The sequence below is a fragment of the Fomitopsis serialis genome, assembly GCF_022376445.1.
Source record: "Fomitopsis serialis strain Sig1Antser10 chromosome Unknown B0H18scaffold_67, whole genome shotgun sequence".
In the NCBI taxonomy this organism is placed as follows: domain Eukaryota; kingdom Fungi; phylum Basidiomycota; class Agaricomycetes; order Polyporales; family Fomitopsidaceae; genus Fomitopsis; species Fomitopsis serialis.
The window spans coordinates 1-17,639 of record NW_025955027.1 but is presented as its reverse complement, the minus strand read 5'-3'; the positions used below and the strand labels follow the sequence as shown (position 1 = coordinate 17,639).

At 57.9% G+C, this 17,639-nt stretch overlaps 4 protein-coding genes across 4 annotated transcripts; 2 read left to right on the top strand and 2 right to left on the bottom strand.

Annotated features, from left to right (window-relative positions):
• Window positions 1-6,924: 6,924 nt before the first annotated feature.
• Window positions 6,925-10,177, top strand: B0H18DRAFT_880973 (uncharacterized protein; the record flags this gene model as incomplete). Its single annotated transcript, XM_048040811.1, has 8 exons — window positions 6,925-7,623; window positions 7,675-7,856; window positions 7,907-8,069; window positions 8,120-8,660; window positions 8,711-8,902; window positions 8,952-9,063; window positions 9,112-9,857; window positions 9,909-10,177. 8 exons carry the CDS (start codon window positions 6,925-6,927, stop codon window positions 10,175-10,177), a joined length of 2,904 nt encoding a protein of 967 aa, XP_047890266.1.
• A 1,339-nt stretch (window positions 10,178-11,516) lies between these two features.
• B0H18DRAFT_1121817 (uncharacterized protein) lies at window positions 11,517-12,526 on the top strand (the record flags this gene model as incomplete). Its single annotated transcript, XM_048034410.1, has 3 exons — window positions 11,517-11,651; window positions 11,704-12,168; window positions 12,227-12,526. 3 exons carry the CDS (start codon window positions 11,517-11,519, stop codon window positions 12,524-12,526), a joined length of 900 nt encoding a protein of 299 aa, XP_047890265.1.
• Window positions 12,527-12,876: 350 nt separating this feature from the next.
• Window positions 12,877-13,976, bottom strand: B0H18DRAFT_1121816 (uncharacterized protein; the record flags this gene model as incomplete). Its single annotated transcript, XM_048034409.1, has 5 exons — window positions 12,877-12,918; window positions 12,962-13,291; window positions 13,340-13,513; window positions 13,573-13,736; window positions 13,790-13,976. 5 exons carry the CDS (start codon window positions 13,974-13,976, stop codon window positions 12,877-12,879), a joined length of 897 nt encoding a protein of 298 aa, XP_047890264.1.
• Window positions 13,977-15,480: 1,504 nt separating this feature from the next.
• B0H18DRAFT_1023433 (uncharacterized protein) lies at window positions 15,481-16,157 on the bottom strand (the record flags this gene model as incomplete). The annotated part of the gene is made up of 2 exons (XM_048029638.1): window positions 15,588-16,157; window positions 15,481-15,529 (listed from the first exon to the last, which is right to left on the bottom strand). Coding segments are annotated over exons 1-2 (400 nt in total), but the record flags the coding sequence as incomplete, so codon positions are not given.
• Between the last annotated feature and the right edge of the window lie 1,482 nt (window positions 16,158-17,639).

The following is a 17,639-nucleotide window of genomic DNA, read 5'->3' as shown; positions in this document are numbered from 1 at the left end:
GAGGACGACGAATCGCCGGACGAGGAGGAGCTCGAGCGGGACGAGGGGAGGAAGGGGAGGAGGAGGAGGAGGAGGAGGAGGAAGAACAAGTCTCGGCGAAGGCAAAGGGGAAGCGTGAGTGCCCTGCCATCTGTCTGGGTGGCATCGCTGACACGTCGGTATCAGGCAAGCCGGGGCCAAAGGCATCCTCAAGTTGGACACGCCGGACGCTACGGTAGACGCGAAAAAGGCCAAAGCCATCAAGAAGGACCGGGCGACATTCGTGATGGACTACGATGCCGAGGGTGAGACCCGGAAGAGGGGGGACAGGGAACTGCGGGTGAGTTGCACTGATCATCGTGTGTTCTGACCACTCACCTCGTTGCCAGGATCCACCTTGCACTGCGTGCAAGGGATTCCCCTGCTACATCTCGGTCAAAAAGGTGTCAGCATTCCGGAAGGACGGCAAGCCGAAGAAGAGAAAGGTCGCCGCGTGCGACTTCTGCCATGTGAAGAAGACCAAGTGCGAAGCCATCGACACCGAAGGCACGTTCAAGCCGCAGAAGGCTGGCCGGGGGAGGTCGTCGAAGAAGTCGTCGGCGGGAAGTTCCCGCGCAAGCAGCGTCGCCTCCGAGCGCTCCGACAGTGTCGCCGACGGGCCCCCAACCACCAACGGCGATTCGGACACCGAAAGCGAGAACGGCTCGGTCGCGACAACTGGGTCCCGGCGGAGCACCAGACGCAGCAACACCCCGTCGCGCCGCCCGACCCCGGTCACCAAGCAGCCTCCCAAACGGAAGGGGAGTGCGCCTCCGTCGAAAGGAAAGGGTAAGAAGGACCGTGGCGAGGGATCGTCAAAGGCGGAGACGGCCCTGAGCCCCCACGCAAGCGGGCGAAGACTGCAACGGACCCGCCGCCCGATCCGAGTGACATCAGTACGCTGGCTTTCCCTCCGTTGACCATACGCACCACTAATTTTGTAGGGCGTATGTATCCAGTTGGCCCGGGTGGAGTTCGTGGTTCGCTCGGCCGCCCGTGGTGGTCATGCAACGCCCGGCGGAGCTCGCCGGGAACGCGGAGCTGCGTGTCCGCGAGCTCGAGGGTGACGTCCGACAACTCAATGAACGGGTGGCTGCGTTGGAGGCCATGAACAACTCGTTGCTTGAGCATCAGCGATTGCTCGGTGAGTTGTTCTGCTCACATTGACTGTTCGAACTGACATTTCGGTCAGGTCTGGCATTCCTGGGAGAGGGTGACCAAGAGGCCTACATCGAGGCCCTCCGCGATATGATCCAGGGCGCGGCAATGGACCGCAGGGACTGACAAACGACATGGGACGGACGTCGATGTCCGGATCACCACCCCCAACGCCGAGACCATGGAGCCGGCGCCGGGAGCGGACATGCATTTGGACGAGGCATGCGTGACCAGCGGCGGCTACCACGTCAGGTGCTCCGGCAGGGCATCCTGCAGTCTTCGATCAGGCGTCGTCCCCGGTGGTGCCCTCAAAGGTGAGTTTACCCATCTGGCTTTCCATTGATCGTCAACTGTCTAACATTCATACCTGACAGTCCCCGGTCGGAGCGACTTCCGAGGCTACCGTGTCCGTGCCGACGGTACAGGCAGCCCCGGCGCCACCGCCACTTCCCCCTCGTCTCGCCTGGGCCAGTCGCGAGTTCGGGACCGGTGCAGGCGGAATTGGGGCTTCATCCCGAGGCCCCTGTTCAGCCAGGTGCCTCAGCTGCTGGCCGCCGCTGCCATCGCACCGACTATCGCACCCGCCCGATCCCCGCCCTCGACTATTCAGCCGTTGCCCACCACGTTGGCTGCAGCACCATCGGCGGCTGAGGTTCCCCGTCTCCCGCTCGCTGCACCGGTCAACTCCACAACCGGCATTCCTCGGTGGCAACCTCCGATACAGTCCCGCCTCAACAGGGTACCCCGGTTGTCACATCGGCACCGACAGCCCGGCCTCTGTCGTCCCACCGGGTTCGGGCAATGGCCAGCGGCGCCACCTCCTCCGGCTGAAGCACCCCCACCACTTCCGCCGAACTCCCCCAGGAATCCGGGACCGGGCAATCAAACGGGGCCCCCAGGTCTGGGGATGTGGAACCGCCGGTAACGGGCTCGGCGAAGAGATGGATGGGGGCAATGCGGTGGAATGAGATAAGCCGGGAATAACCTACCTGTCCTGTAGAATACGTGTAAACCTCAGTGTAACATAGAGTCGCCAATGTACAATGTATCTCGTGCGCCAAGACCGGACTGAAAGCCACAGGAGTGCCGAGTCAAACACACAAATGCACGGTCCGAGAACGTCACCAGCACCTCGGCCCGAGACTTCACCAATCATTCGGACGAGCATACCACCGATTTTTGGGCCAATAGGAACACCGAGTTTCCTGCCACCATGTTTCATCGAATTCTGCACCGGGGAACTGCACTGAAATCCTGGCCCGAGCATTGCACCGAAGTCCCGGACCGGGCAACTCACCGAACTCTCGGCCCGAGAATCTCACCGAACTCTCGGCCCGAGAATCTCACCGAACTCTCGGCCCGATACTTCACAGAACTCTCGGCCCGAGATTCACCAACCTCGGCCCGAGATTCACCAACCTCGGCCCGAGGACTTCACATACCTCTCGGCCCGAGACTTCGGTGAGAATCTCGGGGAGCGCACTCACACAGGGCTAGCAGGTCAAGACACCGGTGATGCATTATGGGAGGTGGGAATGATAAGGTGGTAGGCACTTTGTTGAAATTGAACGTATACAGTAGCAGGATATCTATGCATATTAACGCCGGCGAGTGGACGATCTGGTCGCCTTCGTGCTCTTTGCCGACCGCTTTCCCGGCGCCGGCGATGCAGACACATTGGGCTTGGACCGTTTTGCCCGGGCACCGATGGCGGATGATTTCTGGGGCTCTCCATCCGCCTTCCGCTTTTCTGCATGCGGTATGCCATGTCCGACCACAGGTCCGCGATCTCGGTGCAATGTTCCCCCAATTCCTCGACAAAGCGGTATGTCAGTTGGGATTTGTGCACGTACTGCGGGATTTCCGCCTCCTCGTCACTCCGGTGCTCGGTTTTCTTCTCGACGTCCTTCACAACCATTGCAATGGCCAATGTGACCATGAGGCCGTCTTCCCGGCCCATCTGAGTGTCGGTGAGGCTTGTCCGGATTCTGGTGAGCCAGGAGCGGAACTGCGTGAGGACACCTTGTCCGTATGGATATCCGGAGTGCACTTGCCCGGCGGTACTTCCAACTCGCCCAATCCCACTTCGTCTTCGATTGCCATGCTCCGGTCTCCGGCTGGTCGCTGCTCGTCAACACCACGTATCGCAGGCTCAAAGATGCACCCACCAGGTGGTGTAGATTGTCTACGAGCTTCATAACGCCGTCGTCCACGGTCAGCTGCTTGATCCACTGCCGCCTTTCGTCCCAAGTCTTGCCGGCGACGGCCGGGCTATCTCGTGTGGCTGGGTCCAGGACGACCGGTGCGCACAGCCGGCACGTCCTTTGTCTTCTTCGGCTTGACTAAAAATGAAAGAATGTTAGATGTGGCACATGCGACACTGACCGTTACCTACCCGGCGTCGGCAGAATGACCACCTCGCTGTCGGCGTCGGCATCGGATTCGGCCGGAGCCTTTCTCTTCCGACTGGGCCAGCTTCCGATTTGCGTCAGGCCGCTTAGCGACCTCCTGGGTTGCCGGGTCAGTGGTGGTACGATACCTGGCTTGGGCTTGATTTGCTTCCGGCTGACAGAGGGCTCGGGGGCAGGCTCCGGCCGGTCGCTGGTGGGCTTGACACCAGGCTTTGCCGGCCGGGCCTTGCTCGCCGCCGGCTTTGAGGTCGTGTTGCCCGCTTCGTCAACAACTTCGCTGCCCGCTGTAACTGCGGCAGGCCCCTTCAGCTTGCCAGATTTACCTGCTGCCCCGAGCGGTCATTTCCGGATGCCCGCCGAGTGGGCTCGGGCTTCGAAGGCGCAGTACGTGGTGCGATACCCTTCCCTTTGTCCTTCCGGGGCGGCGGTGCCTCATCGCCATCCGTTGAGTCGGGGACCACTTCCCTCTTCTTCCCCTTCACTCCGGGTGTAGGGGACGGGGCCGGTGGCGCCTCGTCCTCGTCGGTGCTATCGTCGCCCTTAAACAGATAGCTGTAGCTCTCCTGCTCATCACTCTCGACCGCGGACTCCTCATCGGAGGTGACGTCGGCCTTCGATTTGCGGCGACGTGGGCGGGACGGTCCGGGCGTGGCCTGCCGGGCCTGTTGCCTCGGTCGCTTCGCGGGAGGTCTACGCTTCTGAACATCCGGCACTACGATCTCCATCTTGGAGTTCTTCCAGGCCTTGAACCGAAACACCGGGCCCTGCGGGTGTTCGTCCTGCCTCTCCCGCCAATGCCTCAAGATCGCGTCCAGGTCCCCGGTGCGCATCTTGCTCGGGTCACTTAGAACGCTGCCGGCGGGGAGGTATTCCGGATCAATGAAGGAGTCCGATGACTCCGAGAGTGATTGCCAGGGCACCTTAGCCGGTAAACGTTCGGTGAAATGAACTGTGGGTGAAGTGTCAGGCACGCTGATTGTCGCAAATCGGTGTGACGCACCATACGTCTTGCGGACGAACGTCCCCAACAATACGCGCTTGAACTTCGTCTTCTTGAAGCAATCGTGATCCGCTGGAGGCAACAACGGGTACCCGTCCTCGTCCTCGTCCCAGTCCATGTCTTCAATCAGTGCTGCCGGGCCCCGGGCTTCTTCGACCCCGAATCCATTCGCATCTGGTGACGCTTCATTCAGCTGTCGGACACACTGCGGAATCTTCCCACATACCAAAGGCTTCCTCGACGTATGTCTTCCACAGATCATACATGATTCCCGTTTTCCACTCGGGCTGACTCCCGGTGAACTTCGGAACCCTCGGGGCGCCTTCCTCCAGAAACATCTCGTCGTTAAAGTCGAACCTGCCAATGCGTTCAGGACACCGAAGCATTGTATTACCACTAATACACATACTCCAACACACCGGTCTTCCCGTCAGCCATCGGTACCCCGCCGAGCAAAAACACCCTCATCCCGCATTTCCTCCACATGATCTTCATGAAATCGCGGATCATGTTGGCGCCGTGTTTTCCAGCTGCTTGCGTTGAAGGTCGGCTGGCCACACCTGGGTATTCCAATCCTTTGCGACCTGCATGTAGTCGGCCTGGTCCTCCGGCGACAGATTGTCGCAGAGTTCCTTCAGGGCGGTTTGGTAGATGCCCGGAATGTCGTGCCGGGTCACTGGCTTCCCTTCCTTCTCCTCCTTCTCCTCCCCCTCCACCTCCTCATCGTCTTCCTCCTCATCCGACCCATCCTTGCCCCTCTCCCGACCAATTCTTGTCATGATCTCCCCGAGCTCATCCTCCCGGTCCCGGGCGGCCACCGTCCTCCACGTTATATCCCTGCCGAGCTTGAACATCTCCTTCTTGACCTGTTCCTTCGACCCTCGGCGGTTCGAGTACCATTTGCCGACACGCTACCGGACATTATTCCTCACTGACCCATCAAGCTGTTGGACTACGTACCTTTCGTAACACGGCATCGAACTTGTATTGCTTCCGGGCCTCGAGCCGTTGAATGCTGTTGTCAACAAGCTCTTGGCGGCTCTCGGGATCATCGGAAGCCTCCTGCCAGGCCTTCAGATTGCTTTCGAGAATGACGAGGTCTGGTGCCTCCCAGGGAACCTTTCCCATGGCGAGCGTGGCTGACGAAGTGAGGATGCAGGGTGAGCAGGCTGTGATGTGTCGACGAATGTAGTCGTAACAACGGGTGGGTATATTCGGCGCTACGGAGACAGTGATCCCGAAGGCCTGTTCGTGACAATCAGTCGACTGTGACCTTGCACGGATGTACCCGACCGCAACAACTGTGTTGGGCTAAGCATTACATGATACACAATTTGTTCTGTACATTTCACCCTTCAGCCGCATCCGGCCGCCCTGATGGGAAGAATTCCGGCCGGCTCGTCACAAAAGGACGGAACGACAATTGGTTTTGTCAAAAAAGTGTGACTCCGTTGCCCTCGCTCTCGAGGATCCCGTGCAATCCAGATTCTACATCACTCGGGCCCGGTCGAGGACTCCGGTTACCCCGTTTCAACGAGGTCCATCACCGGCCGCACCGACTAGGCGATCGCTGAATCTCAATCTCAGGGGTCAATCTGAGGTTTCGGCCCAAATGCAACCCATAATTTTCTTCTAGCACCTCGTTGCCCGGATGAAACCCATTGCACCCGACACGTGACCCGGCAGGCCGGCCGGACCGGTGTGATCGATACCTTGCCGGCCGCATCATTGTATATGCAAATGGGGAGCAACCGCCCGGCCCATTACGCGGTCGCTTCTCATGAGAACCATGAATTTCATCGGAAATGCTGTCTGATTTGGGCGGCAACGATCGGTTTGCGACTCAGATCGGTTTCTCTGGGCCCGGCCCCACTGTCTTCGGTGCACGTGCGGCCGGCCCGCTCCAAAGTGGGGCTAGGTGACTATGGCAGGGAAGACACAAGCTGTGTATTCACCGACGGCGAGACGACGCTGCACGTATTCCTTGTTCAACTGGCGGTGGGGTGATTGCGCCCCTCAAACGATGGGTCGACTGCGGCCAATAGCAACCTCACCCGGAGTGGTTGAGCTCACACTCAAGAAACGAACTACAGCAAGGGGTGTGCGGTCACGACTTGTTGAAATACAGAACAGCGGGTTACAGACTCCACCGGCTACACCCCGTCGAACAACTCGGTCAGCGACGAGACAGTTAAGCTGGACACCACCAACCGATGATGTTGCCAACACAACATTCTGTGATTTCAGTTCAGTTCGTCAGACTGCCCCACAGGTGCACAGAATTCCCAAGTGTTGTTGTGGACCGAGCCTTACCCACACCATCAGACCCAACCCGCTATGCTGAGAGAATGGATCCCCCTCCAGCACAACTACCTCCGATCCCTGTACGCCCACTACACACCCCCGCCGCTCAACGCAGAGGGCAGCTACATGTGCGCCGGGTGCAACAACGGTGGCGGTGTGTGGAAGTGCATGTCCTGCATCGGATATCCAATCTTCTGCCCGACGTGCTGTCTCGCCGAGCACCGGCGAACACCATTCCACCGGGTTGAGCAGTGGAATGTTGGGGGATACTGGGAACCTGCATGGCTCCGTCAGGTTGGAGTATCAATCAACCTCGGGCACCGAGGAGGGGAGTGCTCCCAGCCGGCGGCTGTCTTGGACGATGACGAGGACGGAGAAGCCAATAGGCCGGCCAATGCTGCCGGCGACGACGAAGCCGAGATACCTGCAGACCCTCTGCATCACGCCGACTCGCCACCACGGCCTCCACCAGCCATGATGACTATTGTTGACACGTCCGGGGTGCACTTCCTCCCGGTGACGCCGTGCGGATGTCCCGGCGCCGGTGACCACACGTCGCAGTTGCTGGATGCCGGGCTGTATCCGGCGAGTCAGCGGAAGGCTCGCACGTGCTTCACCTTTGCGGTCCTGGACGCGTTTCTTCTGGACAATTTGGAGTGCAAGACTACGGCTATGAACTTCTACCAGCGGATACGCCGGGCGACCAACCCGGCTTTTCCTCATGAGGTACCCGTGAGTCAGTTGCCGGAACGCCTGCTCGCCCAGATGATCACCATTGCACAGGATCGATATCTCGAATTGCTCCGGGTAAGCCGGGAATGGGCGTTGCTGCAGGCGAAGAAACAGTTTGGGTACGGGCCACAGTGGCGGGGGGCTCCGGGAAACGGTGACCTCGCTCACTTTTGCCCGGCGTGTCCGCAGCCCGGAGTGAACATACCCGCGGACTGGGAGGTGGATGATAGGAAGTAAGTAGTTACCCTGTTCACCGGTATACGCCAGCTGAACTGTTTTGGAGGTACCTATATGCCCGAGGATATGTCATGGATGGGAACTTCCACGCCGAGCAAATGAAAATGCGCAAGCCCGAGAACGACGTACCGTTGATGCCGGGGAAAATGTTCATGGTTCATCCCGGCCCATACGAGGAGCACCTGAAAGTAGCGAAGGACGTGAAGATGGTGAGGGTGTTTACATCGGCCATGAGAACGTCTGGCTAACACGCCCACAGCACTCAAGCTGCAACGACCACAAGGCGGTCTCCCAGGCCAACGCCGACCGGCATAAGCTGGCTGTCACCGGGATCGGCGCAACATCTTGTTTGAGGCACGGGTGCTTTGTTCCGCACTCGGTAGTGAACTATCAGAAGGGTGAACGTCAGATGAACATGGACTACTCCCTTTCCAACGCCCTGGGCTATCGGTCAAGGGGGATTGGGCACGTTTACCTCTCGTACGACATAATGTGCCAGTACCATGTCCATCTCGACGACCGGTTTGACCAGAATCCCCACCTGGAGATGCCCGGTGGCCTTGTGTTATACAAGTGCATCGGGCTCTTTCACATTCATGGTCATAAGGCCGAATGCGAACTCCGGCACTCTCTCACATTCACCGAGGGTGCCGGGCAAGCTGACGGCGAGATCATCGAAACCCAATGGTCGGGGATCAATCCCGTGTCGGGTAGTACACGCACAATGTCAACATCCCATCGGCAAGAAACACTCGACCGGCACATGAACAACTGGAATTGGAAGAAAATGATCACTATGGGTAGGCCTCTCACTGATCTTCGGAGAGAACACCGGGCTGACAATTGATAGTGGCATCGCTGAGAAGGAAAATCAAAGCGAACCGCCCACTGCTGGCGGAGATGAAGGCCGACCTGACCGCGAAGGAGGCCAGTGTCGATGCCGAAATTCTGGGAGCGTGGAGGAGGGAACTGAGGATAGTACAACGGAAAAGGCTTCGGGATGTCAAGGTAATGGATAGATACCAAGCCAAGAAACAAATCAGTGGGTCCACTGGCCACCCAGGCTGATTTAGGTTCTGATATGATCACAGTGCCATCCCGGCTCGAGCTTCAAATAAAGCTGGCGGAAGAGGAGGGAGAGGGCGAGGATCGCGTCGGGACAGCGGACTGGATCGCAGATGGCCTCAAGCTTGAGGAGCAACAGTAAGCGTTCCACACTCATTGTCCGGTGTGTTTCTGACGTAAGTCCAGACTCGGAATCCAGAAGGACGTGAAGAAAATGGGGGCCATCGTTACTCGGCCGCAGGAGCTGAAACTGGCGAAACGGAGGAAGACTCTTGAGATCCAAATCCGGCGTTTCCACAGGCGAGCGGCTGCCATTCACCGAAGGCATGACTGGGGCATCGCAGAGCAGGATGCAGTGGAAGACGATTCGGGGGATGAATGGGAGGAGGACCGCAACGACGACAGCCCATGGCGCCTCTTTTCAAGTCTACCACCAGCTCCGTACCCGTCAAAGGCGTCCGAGCATACCAAACTCGGCCTACCGTCCAATTTATCCCGGAATGCACTTGCTGCAAATGGGTTGCAACGATTGGCGGCACATGAGCTGACCCTCCGCCGTGGACAGGCAAATGATGCGTTGCAGCAGCTGAGGATTCTCATTGGCAAGAAGTCATTCGAGTTCCAGACCACCATTCGGCACGGGAGGAGGGAAGGCCACACAAAGCGCACCCGATCCTTCACGAAGTTGGGGAAACTCGACCGAGCTGTGCAGCTTCAAGCTGCCATTTATCGCCGGGCCCGAGCCGCCATGCAAGTACTTGGCGTCTCGGGAGAAGAGCAGGCAAAGTACAAGCAACTTACAACGGATGATCTCAACACAGTGACCGCAATCGCCGAGCCTAATAAGCCGGGACAAAGGCATAAATCGTCCTCGTGGATATGGAATGTCGACGTCGGTGGCGACATGCGGAGCGATGACGAACTGGGAATCAGTAGGAAACATGCGCGTACAACATTGGAGTCTTTGCTGACATTGAGTACAGTTCACCGGGTACAGTGGTTCCACGCCCGGTCAAAGGTTGACAGATTGGAGGAGGAAGCTGCAATCTTGCGCCGGGAGCTTGACTCCGTGTGTCGATACTTTGCCAACGAAGCATCCCGGTGGCGGCAGCTGGCAACGAGAAACACGGAGGCCGAGTACCCCGGGTTCTCACAACACTGCCGGGCACAGGCTGCACTGTTTGATCGGCTGCATCAAGATGCGATGGTGGCATGGCGGGATTTGTACATTGAACCGAATGTTATGACATAGCTGTACCGACTGTCCATTGATACAGAAAATGTCTCTCCGGGAGAATACCATCATTCCGACGACATTGCTCCCAGGGTCCGAGCAATAGGCCCAAGCCATACATCGCGCACAGCTCCTCCGTGAACCCAACTCCGAGCCCGAGTACATCCCCGAACTCTCGGCCCGAGCACTGTCCCGAGCTCTCGGCCCGAGCACCGTCCCGAACTCTCGGCCCGAGCACTGTCCCAAACTCTCGGCCCGAGCACATGTGCCAAACTCTCGGCCCGAGCACACTCCCGAATTCTCGGCCCGAGAATTTCAAAGAACTCTCGGCCCGAACACTGTCCCAACCGCGCGGCCCGAGTGCAGTCCCAACCTCTCGGCCCGAGCACTTTGGAAAACCTCGGCCCGTGCACTTTCTGAACCTCTTGGCCCGGCCTCGGTGCAGGGAGTGTCCGTTAGAATGCGGTACACCTCTATACATAACATTGGCATCCCAATGACCTGCCGGTCGTGTGATCTTAGAGGGACTGGCAGTGCGTTTAGAGGGACACACCGATTGCATGATAAATGTGACCGGGCAAGGATTGTTATATTCCATGCCAGGTCTCGGGTAATTAGTGAAGGGCCTTTGGCATTCAAAACTCTAATGCAAAGCACGATAGCAGGAGACAAGCGCCACTACAGTTATGACGAGGTGGTCAACCCTCTAACAGTCCATCCCGTGCCTCAACAACATCAAAAAGCAACATGATTCTTTCCAGGCGATCATCGGTGTCGGGAACACGCATGGATACTTGGCTTCTTTCGTATGTGACCGACAAAATAACCTGCCCGAACAGATATCGGGTGATTGAATATGTATTCGGCCGCCCGGCGACAATCTCGGCATGCCTAAGTAATAATGTTACCAGGGCGCTCTCCAATGAACCGTGGGAAGCACTCACGGGGTGGACAATGCAAATGCAAGGAGCTCCCATCTGAAAAACGGAAATGTTTCCGGAATGTATGACTGCCCATCTCGGTTAATGCACGAGATGGGATTGGTGGGAGCAACGGGAACACACCATATCCATATTGGAAGAGAAAACAAATGTGAGCTGAATGTAGAAGGACGGCGTGATGGGGGTGATTAAGCACAAATACTGTCACACCACCCGAATTGCGAGAAGTCATGTCTCGGCAATGTGACACACGTGCCGAGCATCCCATACCAAAGAAGGTAACCCTCCCAGAGTCGAATCACGTGCTCTGGATTGGAGATCAGTTACCGATAAGACCTCCATCGCACTGTGTCCACATCAACTACCATTGCGATTACACAGCCCGCGCACTCTTCACCGAGAACCTCATAGTCAACATGAATGCAATCCTCGCCAAAGTGTTGGAAGACATCAAAACCAATCTCATGATTCCCAAGACTCTCCAAACGCTTGCCGAAGCGAATGGCAATCCCGCTGCGGCCGGGGCACTTGACAACTTCGTTGTCGGCCTGGTGAGTGTGCCAGGTACTGCTTACGTAGACTCACAGCAAACGAACAACTTAGTCGGTTTCTGCCCTCATGATTGGCCTTCAGGAGCTCCTGAAGGCCGACGTCGCCGAAGCCTACGGTCTCACCGACGCCATGTCCGCCTACTGTGAGATTGTGGCCCCCCCGGGTGCCGAAGAGGTGGACATTGTTACGAATGTAATCAAGGGAACCACAATGGTTGGCGATGGTCAAAATTCAACGCCGGACTATCTCCCGAGAATGCCAGTCTCGGGCGGAGAGCACATAGGTAATGTTCGGGCCGATGCACGCATCCCCGGTGATACTAAATCCGTGGCATGGGAAGGCGCGGTAAATCAAACCGTGAACGACCTACCCGCGGGAATCACTACCCCGGAAGCAATGCTGGAGGAATTGAGAGCAAACCAGGCTTGTATGGACGACATCATCAAAGACCAGCTCCAAGCATCCAAGGATCAGCTTCGGCGTGTCTCGCAGCATCTCGAGTTGGAGAAATTGCGGGTACGTCGAATGGATGACCTATCACCCTGCTAAACGGGCATGCTAATGCATGTCTTAGGACAAAGTCACTGTTCGCGCCGAGCAAATTAATCGCGTACACCTGCCCAGATTTCCGCTCCCGGCGAAACTCTGCCCGGATGAAATGCCGGCCAGTATGCCAAACAATATGATGAAATGGTTGCAGCAATTGGGGAAGGCGATGAAAACCATGGACATTTACATACAGGCAGAGCTGAACTTTTGGCATGCTGCCGCCCGGGCCAATGCGGCCGAGCTGGAAGCCTGGCAGCGCGGGGAGACTCCAACGGCCCCGGCAGCAGTGTCGTACTTCCGGGTGATTGAGTCTGCATTCAAGTAATGTTCACCGTGGTATTGTATCAGACTCCAAAGTAGTGCACAATGAGATGTCGATGTTACTGAGATGTGCCTGTGTTTCCCCGGTCAAACCTACGTAATGTCCCGGTGTGCGTTATGCGCATCAGAGCATATTGTGATCAGCAAAGAACATGGATTGCTTATGGACCCCGAAGCGTACAGCTACGGAGTGCCAAATGTACAGCCATTTCCCTTCGCTAACCACTCTCCCCGCCTCCCGGTCCTCATTCTCCAGTGCTGCGCCAACCGGCAGAAGGCACATTTGCCCAACGATGTACATTCCGTCGCATAAAATACGCTACACACAACCGCTCCGCAGATGAAAGCGGAACCTCATGGGGGAGGCGAGTGCCCGAAAACGCTGTCACTGTACCACTGTGATAGGGAAGCCTGAGATGCAATGTCGGGAACCGGATACCTGCTCGTGATCGCCCCCGATGGTCATCAAAATGTCATAGACATTCAGAGGAGTCATCTTGTCGCGATGAACCGGGCTTGCGCGGTTTGTCACCACCGAGAGCGCATTGAATGGGTTTTGCCACGTATCCACAACGCTGGCCCGGTCTGGATCGCTTCGCAAGGCTTCAACCGAGGCAATACCGGCGTCATATAAATCCGGGTGCATAATGTGCAGCATACCGGAGATGATGATATGCGGATAGATCATCTCGGCCAACCACGCCCGGCCAGCGACGGCAGTGTTCGGATCGGCGAGCAGTCGAGAGACACTTGGCACATCGTCCGCGCCCTGCTCGTTGTGAGAGAAATAATGTCGCAAACGTATTGGAATACGTACGTCGTGTCCGAGCTGGAACCATCCCGGTGAAAACGACACACATGCCGGGACGAGCTCGTCCCCCTCCTGCGGCTGCCGGAAGTTCGCGATATTCTCCCTCCAGCCCGCGCTAGCCTTCGGGCGGTTCCGGGCCAAGAGTGGGTTGAGGTCCATCGTCGCATCCCATATTACACCCTTGTATTTATGTATTGTTTTAGAGACCGTCGGCAAAAGCCCTCTGGATTCCGGCGTACCTCAAAGGGCTCTATGATCACGCCGGGAAGATGCCACAACAGCATCCGGCCCTTACTGTCTTCGATGGTGAGCGGATCTGCGCAATCATCGTATTGCACCGTGGCCAATTCATCGTCGTCCGGGACGGCACATGGATGAGTTGTTGCATCCCACGGCAAAGTAACTGTTCGTGAATGAGTAAATGACCATGGAAGCTGACAACTTATGGGCACGTACGTCGATTATTGAACGCCTTTGCAAGCATCTCAGCTGCACGCCGGGCTTGGCGGACGAGATACACATCGAGGAGTAGTCCGGGGAGTGGAGCACGCGGGGCGCGCGATTCCGGTGCCGAGAGGAAGCGAAGATACATCGCGTCCAAATACGAGAAGTACTGGACGCGCACCTGCTCCGGTGTGATCATCGTATGAACGAGGCAGAGACAGGGGAATGAGCAGTGTCGCAAGGGTTCAAGGCAACGCAGAGATATATCAGCCAGACATCCCCGCACAAAACCGGCCTCGTGGGTACCTTCCGTTCGCCATGAGGCTACCTCATGCCCTGGATAAGATCACGAGTGGATGCCTCCACCCGCAGCATAGATCAATAGTTATCCACATTGATGTGAAATCACAATATGATGTCCCATCACCAAAAGTAGCGTAGCCCCTTGGACAATGTATCACCCGAGTGGCCGATGTAATCTCGGGGTGCCGGTTTTGCAGACAGGCAAGGCCGGGCGCAGCGGGACGCGCTCCGGCCGGAGCGTTGGAACCCTGGGGAAATACGCCGGGCGGAACGCTGAGCAGTGGGGTGGGCTGGGACGCACTCCGGCCGGAGCGTTGGAACCCTGGGGGAAATACGCCGGGCGGAACGCTGAGCAGTGGGGGTGGGCTGGGACGCACTCCGGCCGGAGCGTTGGAACCCTGGGGGAAATACGCCGGGCGGAACGCTGAGCAGTGGGGGTGGGCTGGGACGCACTCCGGCCGGAGCGTTGGAACCCTGGGGGAAATACGCCGGGCGGAACGCTGAGCAGTGGGGGTGGGCTGGGACGCACTCCGGCCGGAGCGTTGGAACCCTGGGGGAAATACGCCGGGCGGAACACTGAGCAGTGGGGGTGGGCTGGCACGCACTCCGGCCGGAGCGTTGGAACCCTGGGGGAAATACGCCGGGTGGAGCGTTGAGCAGTGGGGGTGGGCTGGCACGCACTCCGGCCGGAGCGTTGGAACCCTGGGGGAAATACGCCGGGCGGAACGCTGAGCAGTGGGGTGGGCTGGGACGCGCTCCGGCCGGAGCGTTGGAACCCTGGGGGAAATACGCCGGGCGGAACGCTGAGCAGTGGGGGTGGGCTGGGACGCACTCCGGCCGGAGCGTTGGAACCCTGGGGGAAATACGCCGGGCGGAACGCTGAGCAGTGGGGGTGGGCTGGGACGCACTCCGGCCGGAGCGTTGGAACCCTGGGGGAAATACGCCGGGTGGAGCGTTGAGCAGTGGGGGTGGGCTGGCACGCACTCCGGCCGGAGCGTTGGAACCCTGGGGGAAATACACCGGGTGGAGCGTTGAGCAGTGGGGGTGGGCTGGCACGCACTCCGGCCGGAGCGTTGGAACCCTGGGGGAAATACGCCGGGTGGAGCGTTGAGCAGTGGGGGTGGGCTGGGACGCACTCCGGCCGGAGCGTTGGAACGCTCGGGGAATAGAGGCCGGGTGAAGCGTTCAGGATGGGATTTGAAGAGGGGAGGGCCGGCCGCAACGTTGGCGACGAGGTCGAACCGGCCGGCATGCTCTCCGGCCGGACCGCTGGCAACGATCACGTCTGCAACGTGGACCCGGACCCCTCCGGCCGGCGCCGGCCGCCACGTTCGAGACGGCCGAATCTCACTCCGGGTTTAACGTTCCGAACGTTAAATCTTACTCAGTAGGCTCCAGACAGGCGGTTGAGTAGTGCGAGAGAGGACGGGCTAACCACGGGGAAAACAGGTAAGTGGGTGATTGTATATGCTGTTGTTTGTGCTGACGAAGGTGTTCATTCCGCCAGCATTACCTTCAGCACCAGCATTTGCTTGTCTATCCACCCGCCGCTTTCTTCTGTCCGTGCTTCCTCTCTTTCGCCCGCGCTTCCTTTCGCCCGCGGTCGCACGGCCTTTCGCACACCCGCTCGCACGGCCTTTCGCCCCGCCTGCTCGCCCGCCGCCCAACTGCTCGCGCTCCCTCGGCGACACGCATGGCGACCGGCAGCATGCACTGTGACGAAGACCACCACAGCCGTGCCCGCGTTCAACACGAGGATGGACTGACACCCAGCAATGCAACACGAGACGAACGTACCTATGCATACTCGCAGCATGACGACGACCCGCCCGCTCGCGCCATCTCGTCGTGCTCGCATGCGCGAGCCTTCGTAAAGGTGACCATTGCCTGTGCGGCTGTGCCGGATGACTCGGATTCGCTCGTAAAACTACCGCAGATAGCGGAAACTCCGGCGCATACCGCACTTTCAGCAGTCAGGGTTGGTGATGACAACTGTCAGGCTGCACGAGAAGTACGTCCTACTCGAGGTGTAGCTTAAATAATGCAATATATCTTGTTACGAAGGGTCTACGAGTACATTGCATACACCTCAATGTTCTTGCGTCCTTTGCCTGAACGACTGATTCTGGCAATTACGTGGCTTCTCGTGCCATATGAGTATTTCTAGCTCGTAGCGAGAACTCAGTAGCATGTGCTCGTATTGCATTGTATTACGAACAGATTACGAATGTATGCACAGACGGTGTGTACAGTAGTGAATAATGCTGTGAATAATGTCAGAATAGTGGAGTATAATTTGGATGCTGCGTATTGTCGAGAATGTGAGCCAACACACCGTAATTCTCCGGAGAGGTTTTTCCTGATGTGAACGGGAGTGTGGTAGAGATTCACGGCGGACTGAAGGTGCTGGAGTGTTAATTCTTGCACGAAACGGAGACTTGGAGCCGCACTGAACATGAACAGATGGTAATCAATTGATCGACTCCGTCTAGTTTTCATACTGGTGTGCATGTTCCGCGGTCGGCGTAGTGTCCAGGTGTGTCGTGATATGCATAGTGGCCGTGGACTCATCTTGCCTTCTACTAAGATAGAACCGGTACGTGTTGCATCCAGATCTTACGAGCGTTTGAGTATTGATCGTGCTTCATCCCGACGAACAGAAACGTACATACAGACGGGGATTTTTGTTGAGTCCTCTTCAGGTTGTGCACCGCGGCGTTTGGCCCACCCTTTCTGGTCCAGCCTAGATAAGCTCCTACCGACAGCCCGCACGTACTTCACGGAGAATTGTGATACAGGTACATACTCCTGGTGGGCCACCCCACACTGTCAGAGTGTCAGCGGGTCAGCAAACCCCGAAGACGGAGGCTAAGCCACGTCGATACGCAGCCTGCGCCGTCAACAGTGCATGCGGCTGACAGTGGAGCGCGGCCACCAGGCTCCGCCGGAGCCTCATAGATGGCTTGCCGTGCGGTTTTTGTGCCGAGCTGTCAAGGCCTCCAAGAGCCTGCCTTCATCACTCTCATCAAGCCACTCCCTGTGTCACGAGTCTCTATTCTATAAATTGAGAGCTGGTGAGTTGCAATGCCTTCGATATCGTTGTGGTGATTGCGAGTCCCCGGTGCGTGGACGACGCGGAAGGGAATTCTTGGTATCGGTGAAAACGATGGGCGGGGGTCGTTGGTACCAGTTGACGGTTGGCGGAGGAAGCGAGTGAGGTCCGTGGTACCTCACGGAGGAAAAGGGGAATGGGGTGGTGTACCGCACGCTTCGTCCGCGCTGTCCTTTAGTGAAGATCTGCCTTTCCTGAGCCTGGTATACTCGATAGCCTTCCCTCCGACGTTCCTAACCTGAGTTCTCCTCGATCCTGAGCCTGAGCCTACTTATGCGACCTCCTTAGCCTGAACGCGAGCCTGAGACGAGACCTGAAGCCTGAGATTGCCCGGCGCAACCTAGATACTGAGTCCTGAGAGGTAGTGGTAGGTAACTAACTCCCCCTTTCCTCCGCCCCGTCCTCCTAGCCCCTTCCGCTGCCTTTCCCACGTCCCTACCTCGCTGG